Source organism: Alligator mississippiensis, chromosome 3 (assembly GCF_030867095.1).
Source record: "Alligator mississippiensis isolate rAllMis1 chromosome 3, rAllMis1, whole genome shotgun sequence".
In the NCBI taxonomy this organism is placed as follows: domain Eukaryota; kingdom Metazoa; phylum Chordata; order Crocodylia; family Alligatoridae; genus Alligator; species Alligator mississippiensis.
This window is the reverse complement of record NC_081826.1, coordinates 268,424,294-268,449,343: the sequence shown is the minus strand read 5'-3', so window position 1 is coordinate 268,449,343 and position 25,050 is coordinate 268,424,294. Positions and strand designations below refer to the sequence as shown.

The following is a 25,050-nucleotide window of genomic DNA, read 5'->3' as shown; positions in this document are numbered from 1 at the left end:
GCTTAAAAAGAGAGAGAGAGAGAGAGAGAAAATCAAGGCAGCCATGAAAAGTATATGCATAACTTACTCTATATACCATGTTTTATAACAAGTGTCAAGTTTTATAATTCTATATCATTTGTATAAACAAATATTTTACAACATAAATAATTTTAAGGCATGAGCATAAGGGAGAGAATTTAAGGCTGCCTTTCCTGAATGGTCAATTTCTCAGTTAAAACATAGCTCTATTCTTAGCTTTTTACGTAGGGTACAAGGACAGCATGGATCTACTCACTTCTAGCATTTATCTCAAGTGCAGTTAAACTAATTTTCAGGTATTACCCAAGGAAGCAGCAGGGGGGGAATGTCCAACTCACTAGCAGATTCTAATCTTTCACTAAAGGTAAAACAAAAAAAAAATACAGGAGACCTTGGGGACAAGGAGCTGGGATAATAACTGTATTTACCTGCATCCAAGACTACTATGAATTTAAGATGACCCCCCCCCCCCCAATAACTAGAGATTATAAACATGGAAAATATATTTGTTAGAATTTTCCATGAACAGAATCTATTCTTTAGAGGGCTGCCTTAAATTCAATCACCTGCACCATTGCAGCAGGGCAAGCAGAGGTAGAAGGACAGGTGGCCCCTGCCTCATACCCCTCTGCAATGCCTGCCTCCCAACCCCTGCCCTTCCACCACCTGCCCTTCTCTCACCTCCGCCTAGGTGCTTAGGCCCTCCATCTCTACACCCTCTGGTGCCTCCCCCTGCCATGTCTCTGAGTCAGAACCACAGCAGTTGCCTGCCCCCTGTCTCCCTTCTATGTACTCAAATCCAGGATGAGGGGCTCCTCCCCCCCGCTCATGTTAAATGGGGGGGAAAAACATGTCTTAGATTCAAGTACATATGGTAGTATCAGTTCACTATAGTCTATGTGTATTTTACCCATGATAAATACAGTCTCCAGGATTGTCTGTTACCTACCTAGGACATTAAACTTGGCAAAGAAAGAAGGCGACTTCAGATTCAGCAGGGGCAGAAGAACAACAATCAGATAAAATGGCACGGTTTTTGATTTGCCCCACCACATCTCGAACGACTCGAAGTCTGAGTTATTGGCAGAACATAATGTCTCACTGTTGTTGTCTGGTTGAGGATCACTGGGAATACCTGGACATATGACTAAAAAAAACATGAACAGGCCTTGATTTAAATGAAAGTATCACAGTGAATCAAGCATCTCAGAACCTAGTCCCTGGAGGGGGCATTTTAACTTTTCTGTTTTCCCTTCTCTACTGAACAATTCTAATATAATAAAAGGCTTAGTCTGTCTGTCTGTCGGTAATGCTTCTGGCCGATTGTGCATGCACTGCTGAGAGGGCAAGCGGAGATTGGCTGGGCAGCCCAGGCTGCGCCGGCCCAAATTTGGGCCGCTGCCAGGGAAGTTTGCGGATGGCGAACATGCCCTGGCCACCTGAGCAGTGGGGTTTCACCACACCTCCCTGCCTGAGGGCGAAGGGGGGATCACAGTGGCAGCATCCCCTGCTGCCCAGCCCAGATGCCCCCCAGAACAGCCAGCAGGGAAGTGGAGATGGCAGGAAGGAAGGTGAGCGGGGAGCCAGGTGGATGTGGGCCAGATGGACCCAGAGCGGTGGGGGGGAAGGAAGGCCGGACCCAAAGAGGGGGCAGGAGGAGGTGAAGCACCCCCCCCCCCCCAATGATTCTTGATGGGCAATTTGCTAGTAGTTCAATAAAATTCAGTAGCATGCACTTGACCAAACTCTGCAGTGTGCTACAGCCCGACTTCAGCTGCTCAGAACTAGAGCAGGTACTGGGGAAGAGTGCTTGGATTGATTTTTTGGTTCATAGGGTCAGAGGGAGGACATAAGGAAGGGCCACAACCAGCTAGAGAGTGAGAACACAACTGGTTGTTGGAAAGACAGGTATTCTTGGACAAGTTGTACAATGGAGTTCATTAATTAAAAGTGCCAAAAAGGGTGAAAGAGGGCCCAGCAGAATTTTGGCCATCTACCAGAGCAACTAGTTACAGCAATAGGGGATTTCTGGAGGACTGAGCAGACCCAGGTTGCAAAACACTATGTATTCACATAAAACACTGCCCCAGGTCACAGTAGAATCAGTTCAAAATGCTATCTGATTTTCTAAGTTCAATTTTGAACCATTCCAAACTTTAAACCAGCTTAAATAGGCTTGTACATTAGTAAAACCTTAGTGGTAAACTAGAAAAGGACTATTGGGCCCAACCTTTTTCTCTGCAGCCTCTCCATTTACTTCGGCACGGAGCCTAAAGAGTTAGCAACTGACCATGAAGAAAGGAAATGATGACTGCTGTACAGTATCCGACTCCAGGGCCACACACACATGACTGTCTGTGGGTGCTGACCATGTGCACAGCTGCCTCACTGTGTACATACATACGTTTAAGTCTACCTCTGCTCAAATTAATAAAACAGACATGTTCAGTCATGTGGCAAGTGCATAGGTAAGAATGTACAGCTACATGCACAAATGCCTGCATTAGTAGAGCTGTGTGTATATGGCTTTGAAGATGCCATGCCTGTGACATGAGAAAAGGGCAAGCATAATCAGCAGCTGTTCTGAAACTTCTGTATCTGAGCAAGTCACAGTATCATACTGGTTGTGTGAAAACCAGTACAAGCGCTATGGAAGATAAGCTCAAGTCATGATCTGACAACCAGAAAAGCAGCCTTTTAAATGGTTAAAATATTTTATATATTGACTGGACTTAGTTCTTCTTGTCTGTAAATATAAACAGCAATTCCAGGGTTGTGTAGAAATGTGAAATCCTCTTATTGTTTTCTCCAATTTCCATTTATAAACCTTTGTACTTCATAATGCTTCAAACTCTCCCCTGCTGGTTGCATGCCTGCCTGGTTACAATAACTTAAAGACAAAGCTCTAGATAGCATTTGGTCATAAATCTGAAAGTTAAAAGGGACACCACCGAGTCACTTTGAAATTACTGTTTTCTATTTCCCCCTACCTCTGTATTGTGTAAGAGGGTTGTTTCACACAACGTTGAAAAATGCTTTTGTCTCTACTGATATGGTCCTTTTCTCTGTGGCAAAAGAGCTCTTAAGTGACAGTCAAGCATCTAGCAGCGCTGCCATGCCCTCCTGCAGCAGCTGCAGTCATGTCTTCAATCTAGAGGCTGCTAAGGGGCCTGGATCCAGGCAGCCTAATGGAATGTCTGCTTCCTCTGGCTGGTCCTCCCTTGTGGATCAGATGGGGCCCAGGCAGCAGCAGTTTGCATCTTTTTCAGGGCAAGATAACAGGACAGGGACAATAGGGGTTGCAGCACCAACAGTAGCAGTGTGTGACTTGGCAGGACAAGAGAGGAGAGGGCAGGGACTCAAGGCCAACCCCCTTTCTCTCTAGTTCTCAGAATGACCCCTTACCTCTCTATCTGACCCCGACTGCCAGCAAGATCCAGAAACAGCCACTCTGCAGGGACATACCACTGCCCCAGCTTCCCACACACAAAGCACTCATTCACTTCCCCCAGCATACCTTACACCCCAGTAGACACACAACATCCAAAACCTGTCCTTGTAAACTGCCCCTTACCACAACAGAAACCCTCCACTAATCCCTCTCCTATTTTAGCACCCAAAGGCACCCATTGCCTTTGATCTCTGCCAAACTTATGCAGCTCCTCTCTTCTGCCATTTCATGTAGGAATACGTATTGACCATAAAAACTGAAACTTACAATTACAGGAAATTGTGTGTAAACAGGCTTATTAAAAAATTGACTTAATAGGTTGCTTATGTAGCTAGGCAGACCTTGGCAGTTATGAGGACTTTCCCTTATGTGGAAGTAAGCTGCATTTAATGTGGCTTTTTAAATTGGGATTATTCAAAATATTTTCAGAAAATAGAAAAACCTTTCAAAATTAGTATGGGTTTGGCTGCTATCATGGAATGTTTCTCAACCTGGGCAGTGTTACGTCCAGCTCTAATTCCCTCACATTTGCCAATGTATCAACGTTAGAGCTTCTTCAGCAGGTCACGTGCTAGCAGATTGGGGGGTGGGGGGGTGGAATACATCTTACCACTGCTTTCTTCACCCATTCCATTAAGACCCTTTAGAAGAGCACGAAGCATACACACAAACAAAAAACCTAAAAGAATATTACTGCAGAGGAAAATGCTCCTAATCTCACCTTCAGCCATAACTTTACTTTGCTGGCTGGAGGGGCCTCAGTCATATTACAATGGCATTGATGATGTTCAGAGCCATCCCTATGGATGTGCAGGGCCCGGGGCGTATCAGCCTGTGCTGGGGGGAAGCGGGGGTGGTGGTAAACAGCCGGACCACGGAGCCAGCAGCGCACGGCAGCTGCAGCAGGGCCTGTACGGCACTGCCCACGGGGCCCCGCAAAGCCCAATGTAGTCGCCCCACTCGCCCACCACTACGGACGGCCCTGATGATGTCATGATAACAGATACCCTAAAGCAGAGGTATCAATTTCAACATGGGACATTTTTCTGTCTTAGTTTCATAAGAGACAGAGGCTGTCTTCTGTTCCTAGCAAAACATTATGACTGCTCACATATGTTAAAACAAACAAACAAAAACCAAAACAGCGCTTTACTTCAAACTCAGCATGTTCCCGCATCAAGCCGTCATACCCAGAAGAGGTAGCATGTTAGTTGGACCTGGCTTTCTCAACATCTGTATAAAATTGGGCGCCTTAGTGGGGCTTCTGTGGCACTTTTATCTAATAGCTGATTCAATCAGCTATTACATAAAAAGTGCCATGAAACCCTGCTGAAGTGCCCAATATATACAGACTCTGTAGAGCCAGGTCAAAGTAACATGCTGATGCTTTTGGTAAAGTGCAGGTTTTTTTTAACACCCGTCTATAAAGTTCAGTTACTACCTAAAGGCCACAGCCAACCCCTTGTCTTTAAGCCTGCCTCCCATCCCCATGAGTAGAAATTCTGATGGAGACAGACTAATACATACAGAAGCTTATACCCAAGCCAAGAAATCATACGTGGGATTTGCCCTTTTCCACAACATTAGTTTTACAGTATGTTACTTGACCATTTTCATCTTCTTCTGTAAGGTACCATCAAACAGTATTATTAAACATGAAAATGAAGAGTAAGAACTCATTCACAAACTGTCTCAACAGTCTCCATACTCTTATCCCATTATCTGGACTAGCTTTTATAACCCTTTTGTACCTCAGTGGGTTAATCCCTTTGCTTATCTCCTTTGGTCCCTTCAACCCACCTTCATCTCTCTCAGCAGTGCCCCTCCCTCAATCATCTCCTTCCCCTTTCCCTTTCCTGTGTATTTAAATGACATAATTCCTTTCTATTTAGTACCCTAACTCCCTGCAAGTCCATTCATAGAACCTGATGAAGTTGTTGCCCATGAAAGTTCATGCATCTCTGAAAAAGTTAAACTATATAGTACCACTTTGCCCTGATTTCTGGCAATATTATTAAAGCTCTGGATAAAGTGTTTTCTACTAAAAGGGATACTGTGGCAGTTAGCAAAGACAGCATGAATGTCTCAGGCAAGATTTTTAAAAGCTATTAGTGATTTGGTGTCCTTACTTTTTGGGTGCTTGCCTTAAGGCCCCACTGAAGAACTAGATATTCTTACGGCAGATAATAAATGAAGTACTGAGTTGGGAACTCAAAATGACTAGTCATTGCTTCAATATTGGCCACTGTAGTTATTTGTTAAAAAAAGAGAATCCAGAAATGAAATGGTAATTTTAAACTAGACAGACAGAATTTAAAAGGCCTTATTTTAAAATGATTGAAATTGAGTAAAGTTTGGGCCACAAAACATCATGATGTATTTTAATGCACAGGCACAGTACTAATGTGATTTTTCTTACCTCTGGTACTTCCATTAGTGCCAGGAATGATATCTGTGACATTAATGTCATGAACATAATCTGAAATTAAGAAAATACTCTTATTATATGCATGCTATTAATTTGTATCTTATTTCTACACATTAAAGAAGTACCACATCTATGGAACTAAAAGTAGAGAGACAAAAGAATATTTTGCATCATCTTTCAAGAGAATATTCTTAGCTTCCCATCTTAGAAAACGTACTCGTTTCACATGAAGCTTGTTTTAATCTAAAACTGCCTTTTAATAGCATGTGTCTTTTTTGGTATTTGTTCACATGTGTGAAAAAGAGCTTTTTTCTGTCAATTGCTTGCAAGATAAGAAACACTGACAGTTTTATGGAAAGTTTTTGGAAACATTCTGCATTTTATTGGAAATGGGAAAAGAGCCTCCTTTTGGACAACTGTTTTATGTTGCTATTTTAAAGTGAGTTAGTTTCTTTCAGCTCTTTTTGAATACCGTCAGTTTAAAAGAGACTAGTCCTTTTTCAAAATCAAGGTGCTGATGAATACCAGTTGGCCCGAACAGTGGTCCATGGGTAGTGTTGTGGCCATAGTATGTGGTCTACAGATCACATCTTCCCCCTTTTCATTTTGGTTTAAAGATGTTTTCATGGTGGTCTGAGACATTTTGAAAGTTAGCATGGCCCACTGGTTCAAAACTTAGGGAATCACAGATCTAAACTGAAATATCCCAATGAGTCTAACAATTACTTTATACTATCAGATTATAGAAGTAAAACAGATGAACAATTGTTGCTGCATGTGCTTGTACTTAACTAGCCTTTTAAATTTAGTATTTACAGTAGGCAAAAAGTTTTAAGTTATACAGCTGGCTTAAAAAACAAGTCAGACTAACTCTTGGGATATTTTTATTAGATTGCTGAATGATTATGCTATTCTGCATTTATTCCATTACTAGATTTCTCAGGCAAGACCTAATTTTGCCACCTTTAGTCATGTCTACTAATATACATCTACAAGAAAAGGTCAGGACTTTGCTAAATGGTGCTGTTTGAATTTCTACAATATTGCTGGTTCCATCTTTGTCAAGGAAGGTTATGCCTCCTTTTGGTTTTATATTTTGAAATTTCAGTTCGTTGGTTCCTAGTTTCTTGTCATGCAATAGAAACTTTCTTCTATTTAGCATAAAAGAAAACTAGATAAAGTATGATGACAGTACTCAAAGAATTTGTGGAAAATACAGTGCTCAAGGGAAGAACACTCACCCTTAAATGATTTTAACATTGTTATCTTAGTTAAAATGGATAAGATTTTGCCCCAGTTGTTTGTGTCCCTTAGACTGGATGATCAACATAGAAAATTTTAATCTTACTAAATTAATGCTTGAAAATATTAGACCAGGCATTGAAAAGAATATAGACATCAAACCTCCATTTAAAAGTCTGGGTCATCACCACTGATGTCACACACACACACATGCAGGTCCAACAGCTTGACAATTTAGTGAGTCTCACTGACTGAATGCTTTAAGGACAACATCTCATGGTGAGTATAAGTGCATGCATGTGTAAATTAAATAAAGCATTTGGTGCTGCTGGCTTCAGATTTCTTTGCCACAATGAATGTGAATCTGAGTTTTACAAACCTGATGCAGAGAAAACAATTATTTTTTTCTTAGGTTTAAAAATTGCTATTCTTTTAATAATAATAATTCCATCAAAGTCTTCCAGCTGCTCAAATAGAAGTAGTTCAATGGGTAGAGCAAGCAGATGTGCCCAAGATCACCCTTGTTTTGTGATTTAAAAAAAAAAAAAAAAATGCTTCTTAATGGAAAATATTCAAAACCTGAAATGCACTTAGAGAATAACCAGATACTTTCATGGAAGTTATAAATTGATTCCCAAATGAGATTTCTTTAGTAGTACATAAAGTACTTTAGAACTATCAAATGTCACTTTTGGATACTTAAAAAAACTATCAAACAGGCACACCTACACAAGAGAAGGAAAGCTGTATTTCACTTAATATCCATATCTGAAGAATTCTTGTCTAAAATCGTTTGTATATAATGCTATTTTCTAAGATATCCTCCACTAGATAAACAATTTGTTTAATGTGAATATATTTAAATAAAACTTCTCAATTTAATAGTATTCTTCAGTGCACTGAAATCATACACAGTATCCTGTGAGCACCCTGAGTAGATTAATTTTGACCATTTAATAGTCAAAGTTAGAAAAATGCTCTAGTCATTAAAGTTACCACAGAACTAGTATTACCAATTCTATTTTCATAAGGTGGTTCTTAGCTGACTGACAATGACAAAACATATCAAGCTTACAGAGAGAACAGGAAGAGGAGGAAAGCAGCAGAGCTTTGTTTATGTCTTTATTTCTGGAAAAGGGACCTGTTCAAACACTATGAAATTTGCTTGCAATAACTATAAAAATAATCATCTAGGACAAAATCTGAATTAGGTCATCTGTAGATTCCATTAGTCATTAATCAATAGGGTAAGGTGTCCAGGACAGGAAACTTGAGTTTAACCCTGTTTAGCATTTTGTCAGATGTTAGGATCAGGACATTCTCTTACTGTGATGAGAGGTTTGGAAAGTGCTGTGAATACAGACACTGAAAGCAACACATCAAGATATGTATTTACTAAACCCTGGTTTTTCCGTTTGATGCTACAGAACATCCAGGTGTTGGCTATCAGTTCTAATCACTTGCTGTGTGCACGCATAATTGTCCTTTGCTTGCCAATTCTTGTGGAATAAGAGACAGAACATGAAGATGCAGGTCAGAACCCCACTGCTTAAAGGCTAAATATCTAATTTAAGCCCAACACTTTTACTTACTGTATATAAATTTTCCTGTGTTGAACAGGAAGTTGGACATAAGTACCCAATAAACAACCATGGCTCCAACAAGTGATACCATTGAAAATAATAGACTGGACCATTGACCAAAGGATCCAAAATAGTGCTTGCAGACATCTGGGAATTCCCAGTTTGAAGTATCTTTTGAAGCTATATAAACATAAAAATACAAATGTATGAAGAAATAAAATAAGCAGGTGGTTAGATATTAGAATACTTTGATCAGGAGAGATCATGCTGTTTACCCAGACCTCTCTCATAGATTCAAACCCTCTTTTAAGTGCTAGATGACCATCAACAACTTAAAAGTACAACACTCCCAAAGCAGCAGTATTCTGTTTCACAACTGGATTTTTATTACAGCAGGGCTGTCCAACTGGCAGCCTATGAAGGGTTAAACCCCTGAGCTCCTCCCCAGCCATGGCTCCCTCCCATCATTCCAGCTATAACAGCATCCAAAGCCTCCAGGTTCCTCTCACTCCTCTAGCTTTCACTGCCTGCCTCTGCCCCAGCCCACAAGCAAGCAACCTCCCATGGTAAAGCCTGCAGGGCATTCAGCATTCAGCCATTTAGAAGCTGGACTGCTTTGTATTACATCAAATGTCTCTTGGAGTTCGAGGCAAAAACCTCTAAGATCTCAAGGATTTTGCTTTAAACCATGAGACAGACCCTTGTGTGTACTATAGTGCAACAGATTCTTACTTTCTATCATAGTCCGTGATTTCAAAACCCTGTAACAGCAGTAAAGTGTCAGAAGTCCCATTAGTAATATCAGAATAATTCCATTGGTAAATCCTGCCTGTTTAAAACAAGAAATATATTTAATTTTATATGTTAGCCAGGTATACTGTTGACACAAATGAACAACAAATTACATGCTGCAAAAGCCAATATTATTTCCTCCACCTTACCTGTTTTATTCCCCATGGGATACTTAGTATAGATGTACCCATCATTGTATTCCAGATCATAAATCTGGAAGAAAAAAAAAATCATTTTTTTTATATGCTACTCTTTCAGACAGATTCATAGATGTTAGGGTCGGAAGGGACCTCAATAGATCATCGAGTCCGACCCCCTGCATAGGCAGGAAAGAGTGCTGGGTTCAGATGACCCCAGCTAGATGCTTATCTAACCTCCTCTTGAAGACCCCTAGGGTAGGGGAGAGCACCACCTCCCTTGAGAGCCCGTTCCAGACCTTGGCCACTCGAACTGTGAAGAAGTTCTTCCTAATGTCCAATCTAAATCTGCTCTCTGCTAGCTTGTGGCCATTATTTCTTGTAACCCCCGGGGGCGCCTTGGTGAATAAAACCTTACCAATTCCCTTCTGTGCCCCCGTGATGAACTTAAACAGATTATAGTAAAAGCTGTTAAGTTAAAATAATTGTAATTTTTAGCCACAATAAACAAAAGTGCTTAACGTACATTGTTACTATGCTGGAGTTTTTACCATAGCCTTCTGTGCAACCATCCATTTTGAAAGCAGTTCCTAATGGGCTGTACACATAGATTTCATCTGGAGCTGGAAGAACGTGATCAGGAGCAATCTAACAAACAGATAACAAAAGCAGTAGTATTAAGTTGCTGACAGATATTTATTTAAAGATGTGATGGGATCTAACCTGTGATCCCAACAACTGTGCCTCCCACCATGACGCACTTGCACGGCAAGACATGCAATTTTGGGATCAGATCCCAATTATGCGATACTTGTTGGAGCAGGGGAAGCTGCATTGCAACACTGAGCAGCATCATGATCTCAGGCTCCTCCTGCACTGGCAACAGTTCCCAACAAGCAGCTAATTGTCAGTTGGCTTCAGGGACTCAACAGGGCCAGTTTGAGTCCCACTGTGAGCCCTGGAGCCAGCTGGATCAAGACTGCAGTGGGGCTTGAACCTGCAACAGTATGTTCCCTGCCCAACCAACTCATGGCTTGCAGGATGAGGGCCACACTGGGCAGCCCCTGTGCAGTTCCAGTCCTGCCAATGATCAGCAGACTACTGGCTGGCAGGAAACACACCAGGTCCAGTTGGAGATGCCAGTGTAGTTCATCCTGCCACACATTTGTTTCAAGGCACAATGGAAACCAGACACAAAATTAGTACAATTTTTTTTGTGTCATCATTTTGTGGCTTGATTCATATTTTGTCACGTCATTAATTTCCTGAATACGTGGCTGGGTTACACTTTAGGATGCGATTAACTGGTTAATCGTGTTTTAACTGTAACATCTGCCCGGGGCCTTAGTAAGATCACAGCTTCCTCTCTCATGCAAGCCAATTTACTATAAACAAAATTAACACATTTTTACATTAAAGCTTAATAAATCAGCATTTATGTGAGTTCTTGTAGCCAAATTTTAAGACAGGTTCAGCATTGTTTACATGTCTCTTAGATGCTAAAAATATATAACAACAAGATAATTGTGATTGTGGTTCTACAGAAATTTGGATGTGCTTAGCCACTCATTTCTTATTTAAAAGCAATTTTCACTTTTAATTAATGTTTTCTTTTCTTTTATTCTAATGCAGAAATGTGCAGGTCAGGCACCCCTCGTAGTAACCCCATCACATTACATTATACCCCTGTTAATTAGTATCTCTGGCCTTTTCTTACCATTGCCCTGTTTGATGGAGAAGTAAGCCTGCCATAGTAATGAATCCGCTTATTCATTGCTGATGCTTCGTCTGTAACTCTTTGTGTGTCATCATTCACACTAACGATGTTTGTAGGCTCTACGTGGAATGGTCTGAAGAGGGTGAAAAGCAAAACACCAAAAACCTTTAGGCAGCATTATCAGGTAAAATTCAGAAAACAGTTTTACATAATTCTGTTAAACAGCTATCCAACATGCAGCATCTGTACCACGTCAGTGTCTTACACTCCACAGATGACGGAAGCCAACATTTACCTCTCTTTATAAATCACATTAAAAACAACACAAAAACCAGAAAAGCAGCCAGCAGGCCAATTTTTTTTGCTGTATTACTTATACTGTGGCAAACCGTTAACGGAGTTTTGACTAATACTGTACATAGTAGAATCAACAAACCAGTTGTGTTCTGTTAAACTGGGGTAAAGAGCAGAATTTGTTACAATATATTTACATTTAAAGAGAAAAGTCTGTTTTAATGTTCTGCTACCTCACAGTTTCCTTTCGAAAGACATTGGATTAATCACTTGGAGTATGATTCTCAGGAACAAAAATTCCTAAGGTTCAGATCATGGCCTGTCCCCAAAGCAGCCATATGGAAACAAACATCCTTTGGAATGATAATGTTTCTGCCTCTTTGTCTACCATGTGGATGGAAGATGTTTGGAGACAGGATAGATACAAGGCTGCGTATCCAGCACTGTATTTACGCAAAGGTAGATGTGAAGTGGATAAGCACATTTCCTGGAACTGTTTGTTAATCTTCCAGTTTGGTTTCTTTTTTTCGGAGGCTGGAGGGGGCGAGAAGGAGGCAGGTATAAACCAGAGCACTGCAAATTACAAATAAAGCTAAATTAGGAGTCTTGATTCACCAGCAGCAAAAAAAATAGTCAGGAAGAATATTGTGGAATTTTTCCTGTGGTACGAGTAGTCTGGAAAACCACAGGTTCAAACAACAGCCTTTCAAGTTCAGTCCTAGAGATGTGCAACAGTAGTTACCGACTCCCCTGGCAGTGGCCCCTGGTGACAGGAACATCTCATGGGGGCTGTACGATTTTCAGCCTCACCCTCATATCAGGGCATTATTTTTCTCAACTGAGCTCCCATCCTCCTTCCAGGTGCATTATTAAATATTGCCTCATGCACAAGCTTACCCCTGGAGGTTAACAAAACCCAATTTATAAAGTGCAGCTCTGTTTACTGCCTGCTAAAAGATACTTGAAAGAGATGAAGCTTGTTCCCCAAACCCTGAATGCTCACTTCTGTGATTCTCCTCATGGTCAATAGCACAAAACAGAAATGAATGCTTTCTGATGAATGTAAAAGCAGATGGAAAGAATCAGGATTAACTATGCAATTCGCAGACTAGTCCAGCTGGGTGTGATTTAAAAGCTATTATAGCAGATAAGGAAAAAATAAAATGAAAGCATTACTCTACTACAGTTGTTTCGAACCATAGGAAGCTCCAGCCTGCTGCTGCTATCTTGTTTCTTGCAGCTGTATTTGGGTTCCCTTTCCTCCCACTCCAGTCGGACACACGCTGCTTGAGAACAACAGTGATCAGAGAGGACAACTGAAAAGCAGCAGGATACAAGGACATTTTTAAGCACCAGAGCGTTCACTGCCTTGCTTAACACATGGATTTGGTTAACAAGATCTCCTGCTCATTGGTCTGTCAGTTGGGGGAAATCTCTCCAAGGATGTTAACTCGATCCATGAGCTTATATGGGTAGATCATGATGACACCTTTCTACGTGGAACGCGAGTGGTGATCTCTCCTTGGGAAAAGTGGCAATCTGCCTAAAACAAGGGAGCGATTTTTGTGTTCTCTACATCTGCACTCAGTTTGAAAACCAGGCCTAGAAATGTATCTGGCTGCACATGCTGTTCCAGAGACCCAGAGCAGGTTGGGCCCACAGGGCTGTAAATCCTACAGGAAGAAAACCCTGCCAACACCATGCTCAGCCATTCAGCAGATCTGTGAGAAATTTCTCTTCTTGGGACAGCACTCTGAAGAGGCCCCATGAAACCAAAAGGAAAAAAAATGGCAGAATGGGGAAAGACTTGAGGGTATGACAACAAGTACAAAGTAGGAGAAGTACTGCATTTCCTTGTGTACCACATTCCCCTATCCCCAAGGCATATACCTTGTTTTTTGGATGTCAGACCGTAGGGGAAAAAAAAGATTTTGACAGAATTGTGGCTGTGTGGAGACTAAGTCAGGTCTCCAGGGAACAGAGAGAGCCCAGGAAGTGTGGCATCCCAGGAAGTAGTCTGGATGGGGCAGCAGAAGTGTCCTGCTATGGCAGAACAGCAACAAGGCTATGCCCAGACCCTTGCAAGGGCAGCAGCAAGACTGTTATTTCTTTACAGTAAAGAATAAGGTGTTGTTTCCAAACCGAAAGCCTCAAGGTACTGATGACAGACAGCATGCAGCAGCTCACTTGCCCTGAGCTAACTCAATGACTACTCCAGATGCATGCTACGCTGCTCAGCCAACAGCGACCTCAGCTGTGAGAGGGACAAAGGACTCCAGCCCCTCTGCTTGCTGGGCCCAAAGAGAAGTGGCAGCCATCTTGGCACCCATGACAGCAGTGTCAGTATATTTCTGTTCTCTTCCAGCAAAGAAAAATCAACTTCCCCGCTTAAGGCACACACCCTAATTCTGGAGGGCAAATTTTGGGGGCAGATGTGCATGTGGTTTACAGATAAATATAGTAATAACAAGAGCATTAACCAAGCACTCAGAGAGACAGGGGAGAGCCACACACAATTTAATGGATTCACTATGTCCAGGGCAATAGTACTATTATACTCCAGTTTTAAAAATTAATCCAACCAGACTATTCTTTGTTCAGGGGCAAACGCTGCATGAGAACTTATGGATTTTGCTTTACATGGTAGGCAGGGGTTGGATGCTGAGAACCCACACAGGAGATGTTCACCTTGCGTACATCATAGAACTGCAGTTGGCACAGAACCCGCGGGCCACAGCTCACAGTGGGCAAGGGAGAGGTCGTTGCATTTCCTATAGCACTTGTGTGTGTATAGCTTTAATACTATATAGCCTAGCTACTCTCACCAATTCAGCATTTAGAATTAATCCAATCAGTATTAAAAGTGACTTTGCATACAGTGTAGTACTTTCCATGTCACTTATTTCCAAATATCAGGCCTTATAAAACTATGACGTTTCTTTGTTAAAATAAAAGTTTCAGTTCCATTGGTCAGGAGGACTCAGTTTCTAAGCTATATGCATTTTCTGACCAGCATTTATAATGTACATAAAATTATGGGAAGCAAGTATATACTAATGAACAAAGAATTTCATTTCCCAAACTTTCTAGGAAATTTATATAAAGTGATGTTTGTCTGAAATGTATAGAAAGATCTATCTATAGCTATCTATATACTGTAGGGTTTTACCTTGTCATTTCAGACAAACAGCACTTTTGCCTTGGGCAATGATAATCTCAGTAATTATAAGGATGTCCAATATCTTTTCTGGATGGGACTGTCTAAACTATACACAATAGGCATCAAAAGGTATAGTGCCATGTATAAGTATACGTGCAGAATGAAGAAGTATGAATATAGAAACCACGTTTACAGATAAACACCCTCACCTCCTCCCCCAAGGACACAATATAGTTTAAATTTGACTATCCTTCTTGAGTAGGAGAAATATGCTGGAATTTTAAACAATTTTATATCGTCAAAACACTAGAATTTGCTGAGTTTCAGTGATAGATAAGAAATCTATTAAAACGATTGCATATTTTGGGACAACTGAAAGATATTGGGAACATGTGTTTAAAAATTAGGGTGGAAATTTCATCAATTAACAATATATATTTTAGAGTTAGTCTTGCTTGGATTTGAAGACACTTTTGCCAGGAAATAGATGATGTTAAAACAAAGGGGGAAGAGGAAGTAGTTATACCATTTAATGGTTTGAGAGTCCTCTCTTCCTTGAGATCATTCATGAAAACTAATCTACTCTGCAAACGTCTTATCTCACCCTGGCTCTCAGCTGTAAAGCTTCTGTATCTTCAGACCCCAAATCCTACAGCCAGAAATGCCTGAAATCAGTAGTCCACTCATGAAGGAAGACTCAATCAAAAATCAGAGTATGACAGTCAGTATAAGGTCTTTGGTACAGGGGTTCCTCATACTTAATAGGATAAACCACAGTGTGCTCTGTTGTCTCTTTCCATGTTGTATATGGTGCCGATAACCAGGGACCTGGGCTTTCTATTTACTGTGGAAAAATCATGGATTTTTTCCTTTAGAGGAGAAAAGTGTGGGAAACGGTGGGTTTCCCCTTGCAGGCTGGTAGAGTTCCTGCCTGCAAAAGTGGTTACTTGGGGCTACAGAAGGAGGGTAATTGAGCAGGGGGCACCACGTGCATTTCATTTTAAGATGCATTTCATAGCGACGTTTCATTTTAATTGTAGAAAAATGGATTTGTTGGGGGGTTTTTTAAGAATCAGAGAATTTGAGATTTTTAAAGAGAGAAAACTAAGATCCCTGCTGATAACCAAAATCAGAGCACCTTTTTAATGCTTCAGAATAAGTCTGTACACAGACATACAATTCCTCTATGTAGGCAATCCATATGACTGAACATACTACGTTTGAGCATCACTTCTGATTTTAGCAGACTTCTGCTTGTCCACCCCTTATTATACTATATTTACTATTTTTAAATAATCCCCCTATTAATTCTAAGGATATTGAGCCATCTAGGGAAATAACCAATGTCTCCTCCCTGAAAGAGAGAGTAAAAAACTTGCACTCCAATACAAGGAATTATTTGCACTCTTCCTCAATTAGTCTGTAGGTGTCAAACAGCCAGCAATCTGTCTTCCAAATAACAGTCATCCTGCAAGTCAAATCTGAGCCTGGCTGCTGAAGCATGTAGCAATACCTGCTATGTAAAAATAAGAGTTCAGGTATCTAGTGATACCTACACAGCATCTCTTATGTTTGTTTGTTTTTAACTTGCAAGAAAACTTGAAAAAGAAAAAGAACAGGAAAAAGAGAGAACCTAAAGGAAAAGAAAAGATGGTCCTTGGGCCCCTTCCAATGCTTCTAATGCCATTTAGAAATATTTCCCACACTGACCACTCCTTCATCTTTTTGGTATTCTCTCATTATTCTCTTTTTAACTTCTCATTCTTCTCAAGTCCCTGGCTTTATGTGCCTTTTGTTTTCCCTCAGGGCAGAGCCTGGATACATCCTCTACTCTGGGTCTTAAGCATTTTCAATTAGAACAGCTTCCAACACACTTCCAGTTTCATCCCCATAGCATCACACATTCCCAAAGACAACAAAACTGTAAATTAGAGAAAATATGAGGGAGGGAAAGAAAAATGGAGTCCTTACTCTAATACACTAGATAATATTGCTGTGCCAAACTACCATAATAAAATATGCTAGAAGAGTTATATAGTTACCAAATCATTCATTCTAAGTTATTAGAAATGTTAAGGAAGTTACACAAAGCAACCGCATCCAATTTTGAAGTGCTCTATTATGTTGGACTTTTTTTGCCTAGAAAGACAAAGAAACATACTACACAAGAAAGTCATTTACAACTTTAATAAACAAAGTAGACAACAAAGCAAGCTATTTTCAACATTCAATTCAACAGGTACTTTTATTCCACCTTGCAGCTTTACCCAGAATAATTGCAACACTACCCAGAATAATTAACAAAACCAGCTAACAACTTATGAAATAAATAATAAAACCACCTACAAAAAAACAAACACTAATCACAAATCCCTAAGACAAAAGACTAAGTTAGTGACAAACTTATAAATATGGAAAGAAAAGACTATTTAAAACAAACTAAAAAAGGCTAGAAAACACTACAAACCTGTATCTGATCATGGCTCCACCAGCAACAGGTTTAACAAAATCTACTTGTAGCCCACATTCATGATCCCCTCTCACAATACTGTTTATATGTGATAGATATTTTTCTGCTCTCAGGGACTCCTAACATATATAAACAGGGAATTCAAACTATACTAGGGAAACCAAAAAATATCTTCATGCTTGTCAGAGCCATCTCTAATACATACACTTGTACCCAACACTTCTCTGTTTCTGATCCCACAATGCTTTTCTTTATGCTAATCTGCATTTAACCCTGCCTGACCCTGGCCCCTCTATTTCTACAGGCTGCCTAAAACAGCTGGCCTCAAGCTCTCTCTTTTTGTTCCTCTCTATCCTTCCTTGCTCTGAGGTGGGAAGTTAAGGTCTGTGTTCTTAGCCCTTAAGTCAATGGCTCTCACACCACCCTGGTAAAACCTGAGGCACACCTCAGGAAATTCCAGCCTTTTGCTTTCACCCTTTTTTTTTTTGCTACAAAAAAAAAAGAGCATTTTTTTCTGTTGAAAGAACTCAGAAAGACCACAATAAGCCAGAATGCTTGTAACACTCATAATTCTTATTTCACATCACTGGCTTTATCTTGTGAATCATGTTTGCACACCTAACATTGCAGGGCATGGCATGGCATGGCATGGCATTCTTGAAAGAATGTTAAGGCACCCTGGTTAAGAATCACTGCCTTCAGATTTCTCCTTGTGTGAAAACTTAAGTCTTTTCAGGGACTGAAGGCTCATATAAAGCAGACAACAGGGAAGCCCCCCTCCATGGATATGCCCATGCTGCCAACATCTTTCAAACCTGTTCTTTTGCTTCTCTACCATAGACTAAAGACTTTACAAAGACAACAGTGTCATCTCTTATAGCAGCTGTACTCTAGAGATACATGTCTGGTATTTGAAAAGAGGCAGAAAGGGAGCAGAGCCAAAAAGGCAGAGATGGAGTGAATGGCTAAGAAGCACCTGGGGCACTGAGTACACTTCTTTCAGAACTGCAGAGGTGAGTCAAACAGCATCTGGCTTAGCCTTTCCCTCTGCTCTGCCAATGCCAGATAGTGCTGCCAGGCCAAGATGAAAAGAAAGGAGAGTTGGGGTGGGGAAAGGCAAGGCATTCTTTTGTAGTGGCACCAGCCACACCTACCAATCAAACTTTGTATTACTATAAGCCTAGCTGAATAGAAAAAGCCAGTTCTGGGCTGGAGAGCTAACTCTGAGTGAGAAAACTGGTGGCCTGTGCAGTAACTAGAAACAAAAATCAAGCAAAAAGGAAGGAGAAGGCATGTGGACCACTTAATGTGCCAGAACAAAACAGGCTGGGGAAAAAGATTGCTCAAAGTGTGCACTTTGGTTTTTCTTTTGGGAGATCAAGTTTGAGGGCAAAGCACAAAGCCCCTCCTCCGCTACTCAGATTCACCACACCACACAAAGCAACGGATGCACCTCACTTTGAACAAACCTTTTCTAGATCATGATCTCTCTTCCATCACAGCTTCTCTTATTACCCATGTGTCACCATCTCTTACGCATCAATCTTCACATACAGAGAAATGATCCGCCCTTAGCAACTCTCTAAAACCATACAAATGAGCACCTGCATCTGGCCTAGCTGTGTCAGAAGAGCCCCAGGCCCTTTTCAGTGCCAAATCCAAGGCAGCAATTTGCAAGAGAGCAATGCCTCTCTCTTCCTCAATCAAGCAGGCTCTGCTAGCTCCCAATCTGCATTACACTAATATTACTGTGCCCCACCCTACACCCCTGTTGTTTCCATGAGGTCCCCATCCCTTCTTTTCTTCCTTAATCTAGAAAGGGAAGATGGGGCTCACAGAGGCTTTAGGCCCTGGCATCCATGCACAAATGCCCCTGGAGCAATTAGGCATCAGGTGTTGGTACCTCAAGCCAAGCATACAACAGCAAATAGGCCCGAATGTACTTGCATATACTAGTGCCTATACTGCCAGCCAAGACCCTTTTTTTCACTTCTCCTGCTGTGTTAAAAGGAAATTTAAAAGATGACAGTGCCACCTTCCGTTCTCTTGTGCAAACTGCACCTGCCTCAGAAACGGTACATTCAGTAAAGCCAAAAAGTAAAAGAGCCAAAGTGATTCATAGTTAAGATCCACCTAGTGCTGTTCCCTGCAGCTGAAAAGCAGCAGGTTGCTCAACTACTGGTAAGCAGTGCTTCCCCCACTGATATGTTAAATCTTTTTTACATTCTCTTAAAATCAATATTTATTAGAGGTTTACTGGAATTATTATTGGCATAATGTTCTACTGTGTTACTCTAAAATACTTTAAAATTATGATTTTGGATTTTTGGTATATTTACCAAAGGACATTAAAAGAACATTATTAATGTTGCAAAGTTATGTACTCAAAAGGTAGGAAATGCCAGAATGACTGTGCAATCTTGAATTTGACCACTTTGCACATATGCATTATGAAACAGACTTCAATTATGTGATTACGTACTATTATTTTCACAGGACTCCTGCCTCATACTGTGCAAAGGAAGCTGGGACACAGAGAGATTAATGTAAAAAATGCTCACTCATTTTGGGTGCCTAATCTGAAATATGAAGACTTGATTTTTCAGCAAACCTACCACAGTGTAGCACTCTGAATACTCAAAGCACAGCCTCCAGTTGCAGCTGTGAGTGTTTAGTGCTTCTGGAAACAGACCCTATGACACCTTGTCAGCGACCCAGAAAATGTAAGACGTACAGTCAGTGACTATGTGTGAAAAGCTTAATACAAACTACCTGAGTAGAATGACACAGGAGGAACTCTGTGGCAGAGGCAAGCATAGAATCCAATCTTCCAGGGCAGTGCTGAACTACCCAAACATCTCTCTTCTCACATCGCCTTGATCCATTCACTTCCTACTTTCCATATTCTTCACCAAATATGCCAGGGTTGCTGCAGAAAAGTCTCCTTTAATACATAATCCTGATTCACTCAGAGCATTTCATCTTGTACACTGAAGCAGACAGGGATAATGAGATGGTGTCAATAAAGACTGTATTGTAATGAATGCACAAGAGGGTGAATTAAGATTATGCAGGCATCCTTAATTCTGGCATTTCCTAACTTGGAACTGTTTGACTTTCCAACATAAGAATATTCCTTAAAAGCAATTAGGTTAGGTGTAAATAAGTGCATGTAATGTCCTAGGTTTTTTTAATACAAACTGGAAAAAAACAAATTCTATCACAAGGAATTTTAAGATCCACCATGTTGACCTCTGCCACTTCTGCTAGCTGAGTAGCTGATAGCAAAAGGTGGACTCTTCTGCCCATTTCCCTCCACAAATGACTTTTTTGCCCAACCCCTCCAATCTGCCCAAGTCCTGATTCTTCCCCACTCTTGGCTCCTCAGCCTACTCTCATTCCCCTCATCCAGCCCATCCCGGTCTCCACTTCTTAGTCTTTTTACCCAACAAGTCCTGGTCTAAGGAGGCAGGAAGTAGAAACCAAGAGGGAGAAGGAGCCTGAAGACTCCAATCGCAGCAGAAGCAGCCACGGGGCACATGGCATGGTGCAGTTATCAGGGGCCAGTGGGGCTGATGGCATGGTATAGCAGGGAGGGGTGCCTGCTGTACAGTGAGGTGGGAAAGCATCCAGCATGCAGCACGGTATGGTGTATGGCCCGTGCATCATATGCCCTGGGGGAAGTTGTGCAGCTGTACTCATGCCCACAGTCAGGTGGCTTCTCATGGATATTCTCACCACTAAGTTAGTGGTACTACATTTTGCAGTAAGTAAAAATCTTAATAGGCATGGTGATAAATATGTGCCCATTGATTCTGTTCAGTGTTTTAAGACATATTTGAAACAGGTACATTGTAGCAGGGCACTGGGATGTGCCTGCTCCTTGAAGAGAGCAAGAAGCCTGTGAGCCTGCTTGCAGGTGGCAGCGGGGAGCTAATGAGGGACTCATTTGATCAGAAGAGGGCTCAGGCTGGAGCTATATAAATCCAGAGCTTGTCCAGGTCAGGGAACCTCTCCCTGGCAACCTTGCAGTAAGGAGCTCCTGGCAGAAGGGCTCCTGAAGGGACCTGGATTTAGCAAAACAACTCTGCAGGCCTGGGAACAGAGGTAAGTTCCCTGAGCAGAGAAAGACTGAGTTTATAGGCAAGTGGCCTTTGTTTTAGGTTAACTTCCTAGAAGGTTTGAGGTGCCTACCAGAGGGTCTGTGTGCCCAGGGAAAGGCTGAGCTGGGGCCTGAGAGCCCAGAGAAGCTATGTGTGGGACCAAAGAGCCCAAGGCTGTATAGTGTATAGGCTAGAGCAGGGATAGGTAAAATGCAGCCTGGGGGCCAGATGCAGCCTGCCAAGCCATTCTATCTGGCCCGCAGGGCCCCTAAAAAATGTAGAAAATTAATATTAATCTGCTCTGGGCTGCCTGTCATGCGGCCCTCGATGGCTTGCCAAAACTCAATAAGTGGCCCTCTGCTCAAAATAACTGCCCACCCCGGGCTAGAGTATAGCCCTGGGCTGGAAAGTATGCCAGCTAGGAATGAGGAAAGTGCCCTCTTAAAGGGGTACGGGGTGTTCCTGCTGTTGTTTGTGTTTTCTGTCATAGTCCAGGGGCTTATGGTTTAAGTTACCGTTAATGATGGTAGTTTGGGTTAGGACTGCAAGGGGTGGTTTATAGAGGTTCCATTTGTACCCGAAGGGCAGACACTTGCCTTGAGCCCTTCATGTGCAGGCTCAAGGCTTGAGCTACTGTTGAGACCGGAGAGGGGCAGTGTGCAAGGCTACTGGGCCAGACAGGGGCTGGAGCCAGAGAGAGACAAACCAGAGCTAATGCCACAGCCAGGTCCAACACAGTGGGCCTGGGCTAGAAGGCCTTTCTGGTAGGAAAAGGATGGAAGCTGAAGAGGCCAGAGCCCAACAAGTGAACAACGATATGATAATACCTGTAAGGCCTGGGGTGTGGTATAGGGGAGGAAAACGGGCCACACAACCAGCCCTTGGGTGTTTTACAGGGGCCTAGTTAGGCCGAGAGGGATCTATCAGGCCTGAGGGCTGGATTAAGACCCAATGAGAAGTCCTTAGGAATAAGGTTCACTCTAAAGCCTGTTGGCAACCTCCCTTAATCAACTTTTACTATTAAAAAACAAGGCGTGGCAGGTGAGCAAATTAAGGAGACTGGCATTGCAGTCTGACACAGGTAGGAGCTGCAGGTTCACTCGGAGTACCCTCTGTGGCCACAAGACCTATCACATGCATGCATATATCTTTTCAAACCAACTGCATTCTAGCATGCCCTCACTGAAGCAAGGTCACTAAACTTTTCAAGAGGAAGATCTCTTTCTTAAAAAGGAAAAGAGAAAAAATAAAAAATGTATTCTATGAAATGCAGGTGGTGCTTAAAATGACACTGACTAGACACAAAGAAGAAACTTTGATTTATAAAAATAAGCAGATGCAAAATGTTAGTGGTTTGTTTTTTTTTGTTTCCTTCACAGAATTCTTCTTTTAAGTATAAATATAAGACAACAACCATTTCCAGTGTTGTATTAAGATTAGACTTTCCCCCTCACCTTTTGCATTTAAGGTCTTCTGGACTAAACTGAATGTTCATGATTCCATAATCGCTTTCATCACCACCTCCATCAGGGATCAGGAGCGGTTTAGTATCCTCTTCCATACTTGAAGAATGCACTTCCTTCTGCTAGCTCCTGTTAATATTTGGACCTAAAACAAATAAAACAAGACGGTTATAACAAATAGGTAAGATACTGGCCCTGCTACAACAAAACACCACACCTACGTGAGGCCTGATGCAAAGCAGCCAGAGGGTCAATTGCTAGTTGAAGGGTGAGAGGTAGCTACTTGGGAGCTCCCATTCTGTGAAGGGAATTTCATGTGGGGTAACCTGGGAACAGATTCTGTCCTGTCACTAAGCTGTGCTGGCTTTTCAGTGAAGAACTGTAAACATTTCTGAAAAAATGTCCTCATGGTTATACAAAGATTTCTTGAAATAAGGTTCAGAAGATGGTGTTGTATGATTTGATAATCTGCAACTGAAAGGATGCAATGCTATAATTGACCTAAAAAAGGTATCATCTCTGAATCAAGAATATTATACATAGGCATGATACTTGGCAAAATATTGATGATAAAATTTTGCTCTGTCTTGTACTTTTACATATGTAGAATTCAAACAAGCTACATCCATGGGGAAGGGAGGTGCATGAGACTGGAATCAAGACCTAAATTTAGGAAATTAAAAGTTTTGTCTCAATTCTTTCAGTGAGGGGGAAAAAAACTCCCGGTGACAGTAAAGCAGAATAACCAATTAACCAGGACCATCTGTGCTCATAAAATGCATGCTTTCCTCAGTGGATGTAACTTCTGCAGTAACTTCTACAGTAAAAGCTTTGTTATCCTGCATGAGTGTCTTAAGGGGGGTGCTGATTACCTAAAAATTCTGGTTATCTAAGAGTTTTATACCTCAGATGCAGTGGGGGGGAGGGGCGTGCACACTTGGATACCCAGCGTAGCCAGGGTAGCAGTCGGCTCAGCGGGCAGGTAAGTTTCTTTCAGTCTACTTCCTTATGAATGCCTGGACTGGGGGGTTGGAGGTGGGAGGGCGGCAGGCAGGCAGATCAAGATGCCCACAGTGCAGGAGGGAGTGGGGCAGGGGCAAATTGGTCACCCCTGCCCCGCTCCCTCCTGCATTGTGGGGATGGTCCCACAAACCCAGTCAGGCTGTGAATGGGACCCTGGCTGGGCTGGGTCATGAGACAATTGGAGCCTGGCGGCTCATCCAGAGGCGCAGCGTGGGGAGCTGGGTGGGGAGGCACATGGACCCCTGATCGGTGCATGGGGCAAGAGCGGGCTGCAGCTGCAGGGTGGGCTCGCTCCCTGCCTCTGTCTCACTGCTGCTGCTTTGAAAGTGATATGGCATGGTGCCATGTGCATCCTGCCACTGGGCGGGCTAAGCAGCAAGGCAGGCCCATCCCAGGGCCACCACTGCCCGCCTGGAGTGCAGCACGGCCACCCTTGCTGAGAAGAGCCTGGCACTACCCTGGCCCCAGCCTGCAGCAGCAGCCTGTCCTGCTCCATGCAGGCTCCCCCCACCCCCTCCCCCCAGTGGTGCGGTGCTGGGGGTGGCAGATTTGCTCATGCAGGGGATGCTGCTGCTGGGCAATGACCCCGGGCATGGGGAAAGGGGTGGCCACACGGGTGCAGCAGGCCCCAGCCTTGATTCCAATCCTGGGCTTGGTTCCCTCCCAATCCCAGCCCCTCCTCCCCTGCCACCCTTCCTGGCCCTTTCAGGAAACATTTGATGGATGTGTCGGATAGACTGGGGAAAGATTTGGGTTGCTAAAGTGAGGATTCTGGTTGCTAAAGTACTGGAGGATATTGGAAATTCTGGTTAACAGAGTATTCCAGTTAGTAAAATGCTGGTTAACACAGCTTTACTGTAAGTCCCCCTTCCCAAATATAACTTTTACTTATCCTATCACACACTACCAACTTCCCTTCCAATTGCCATTTCCGACCTGCAAACCACTAACATCCCTTATTTTCCATAATGCTTGGCCTTCTTCCTTGACTCCATTATTTATTAAGCAATGCCTTCACCATTATGCTATAGAGTCCCTGTTGCATTACTCCTTTCTAGACACTCCTTTCCAGACGGTTGCACAGCTTCAACAGGATTGAGAAATAGCTCCCTCATCCCTGCCTTCTCTTGAGTCTACTCATTTGGGCAAATCCTGGGAGGTGGAGA

At 42.3% G+C, this 25,050-nt stretch overlaps 1 protein-coding gene across 7 annotated transcripts in view; it reads right to left on the bottom strand.

Annotated features, from left to right (window-relative positions):
* Positions 1-25,050, bottom strand: part of SLC38A9 (solute carrier family 38 member 9) — a 74,743-nt gene that overhangs the window by 37,772 nt on the left and 11,921 nt on the right. For 5 of the 7 annotated variants that reach the window (XM_019496082.2, XM_019496080.2, XM_014594046.3 and 2 more), the window contains exons 2-9: positions 22,853-23,006; positions 11,372-11,504; positions 10,181-10,302; positions 9,667-9,730; positions 9,458-9,554; positions 8,735-8,905; positions 5,892-5,951; positions 971-1,168 (exon numbers count right to left, since the gene is read on the bottom strand). In XM_019496082.2, coding sequence (XP_019351627.1) covers positions 971-1,168; positions 5,892-5,951; positions 8,735-8,905; positions 9,458-9,554; positions 9,667-9,730; positions 10,181-10,302; positions 11,372-11,504; positions 22,853-22,959 — 952 coding nt within the window. In that variant the 5' untranslated portion in view covers positions 22,960-23,006. Of the gene's footprint in view, positions 1-970; positions 1,169-5,891; positions 5,952-8,734; positions 8,906-9,457; positions 9,555-9,666; positions 9,731-10,180; positions 10,303-11,371; positions 11,505-17,292; positions 17,506-20,067; positions 20,286-22,852; positions 23,007-25,050 lie in introns of those variants that run through there. The other 2 variants (XM_019496083.1, XM_014594048.3) reach the window with 2 other exon arrangements.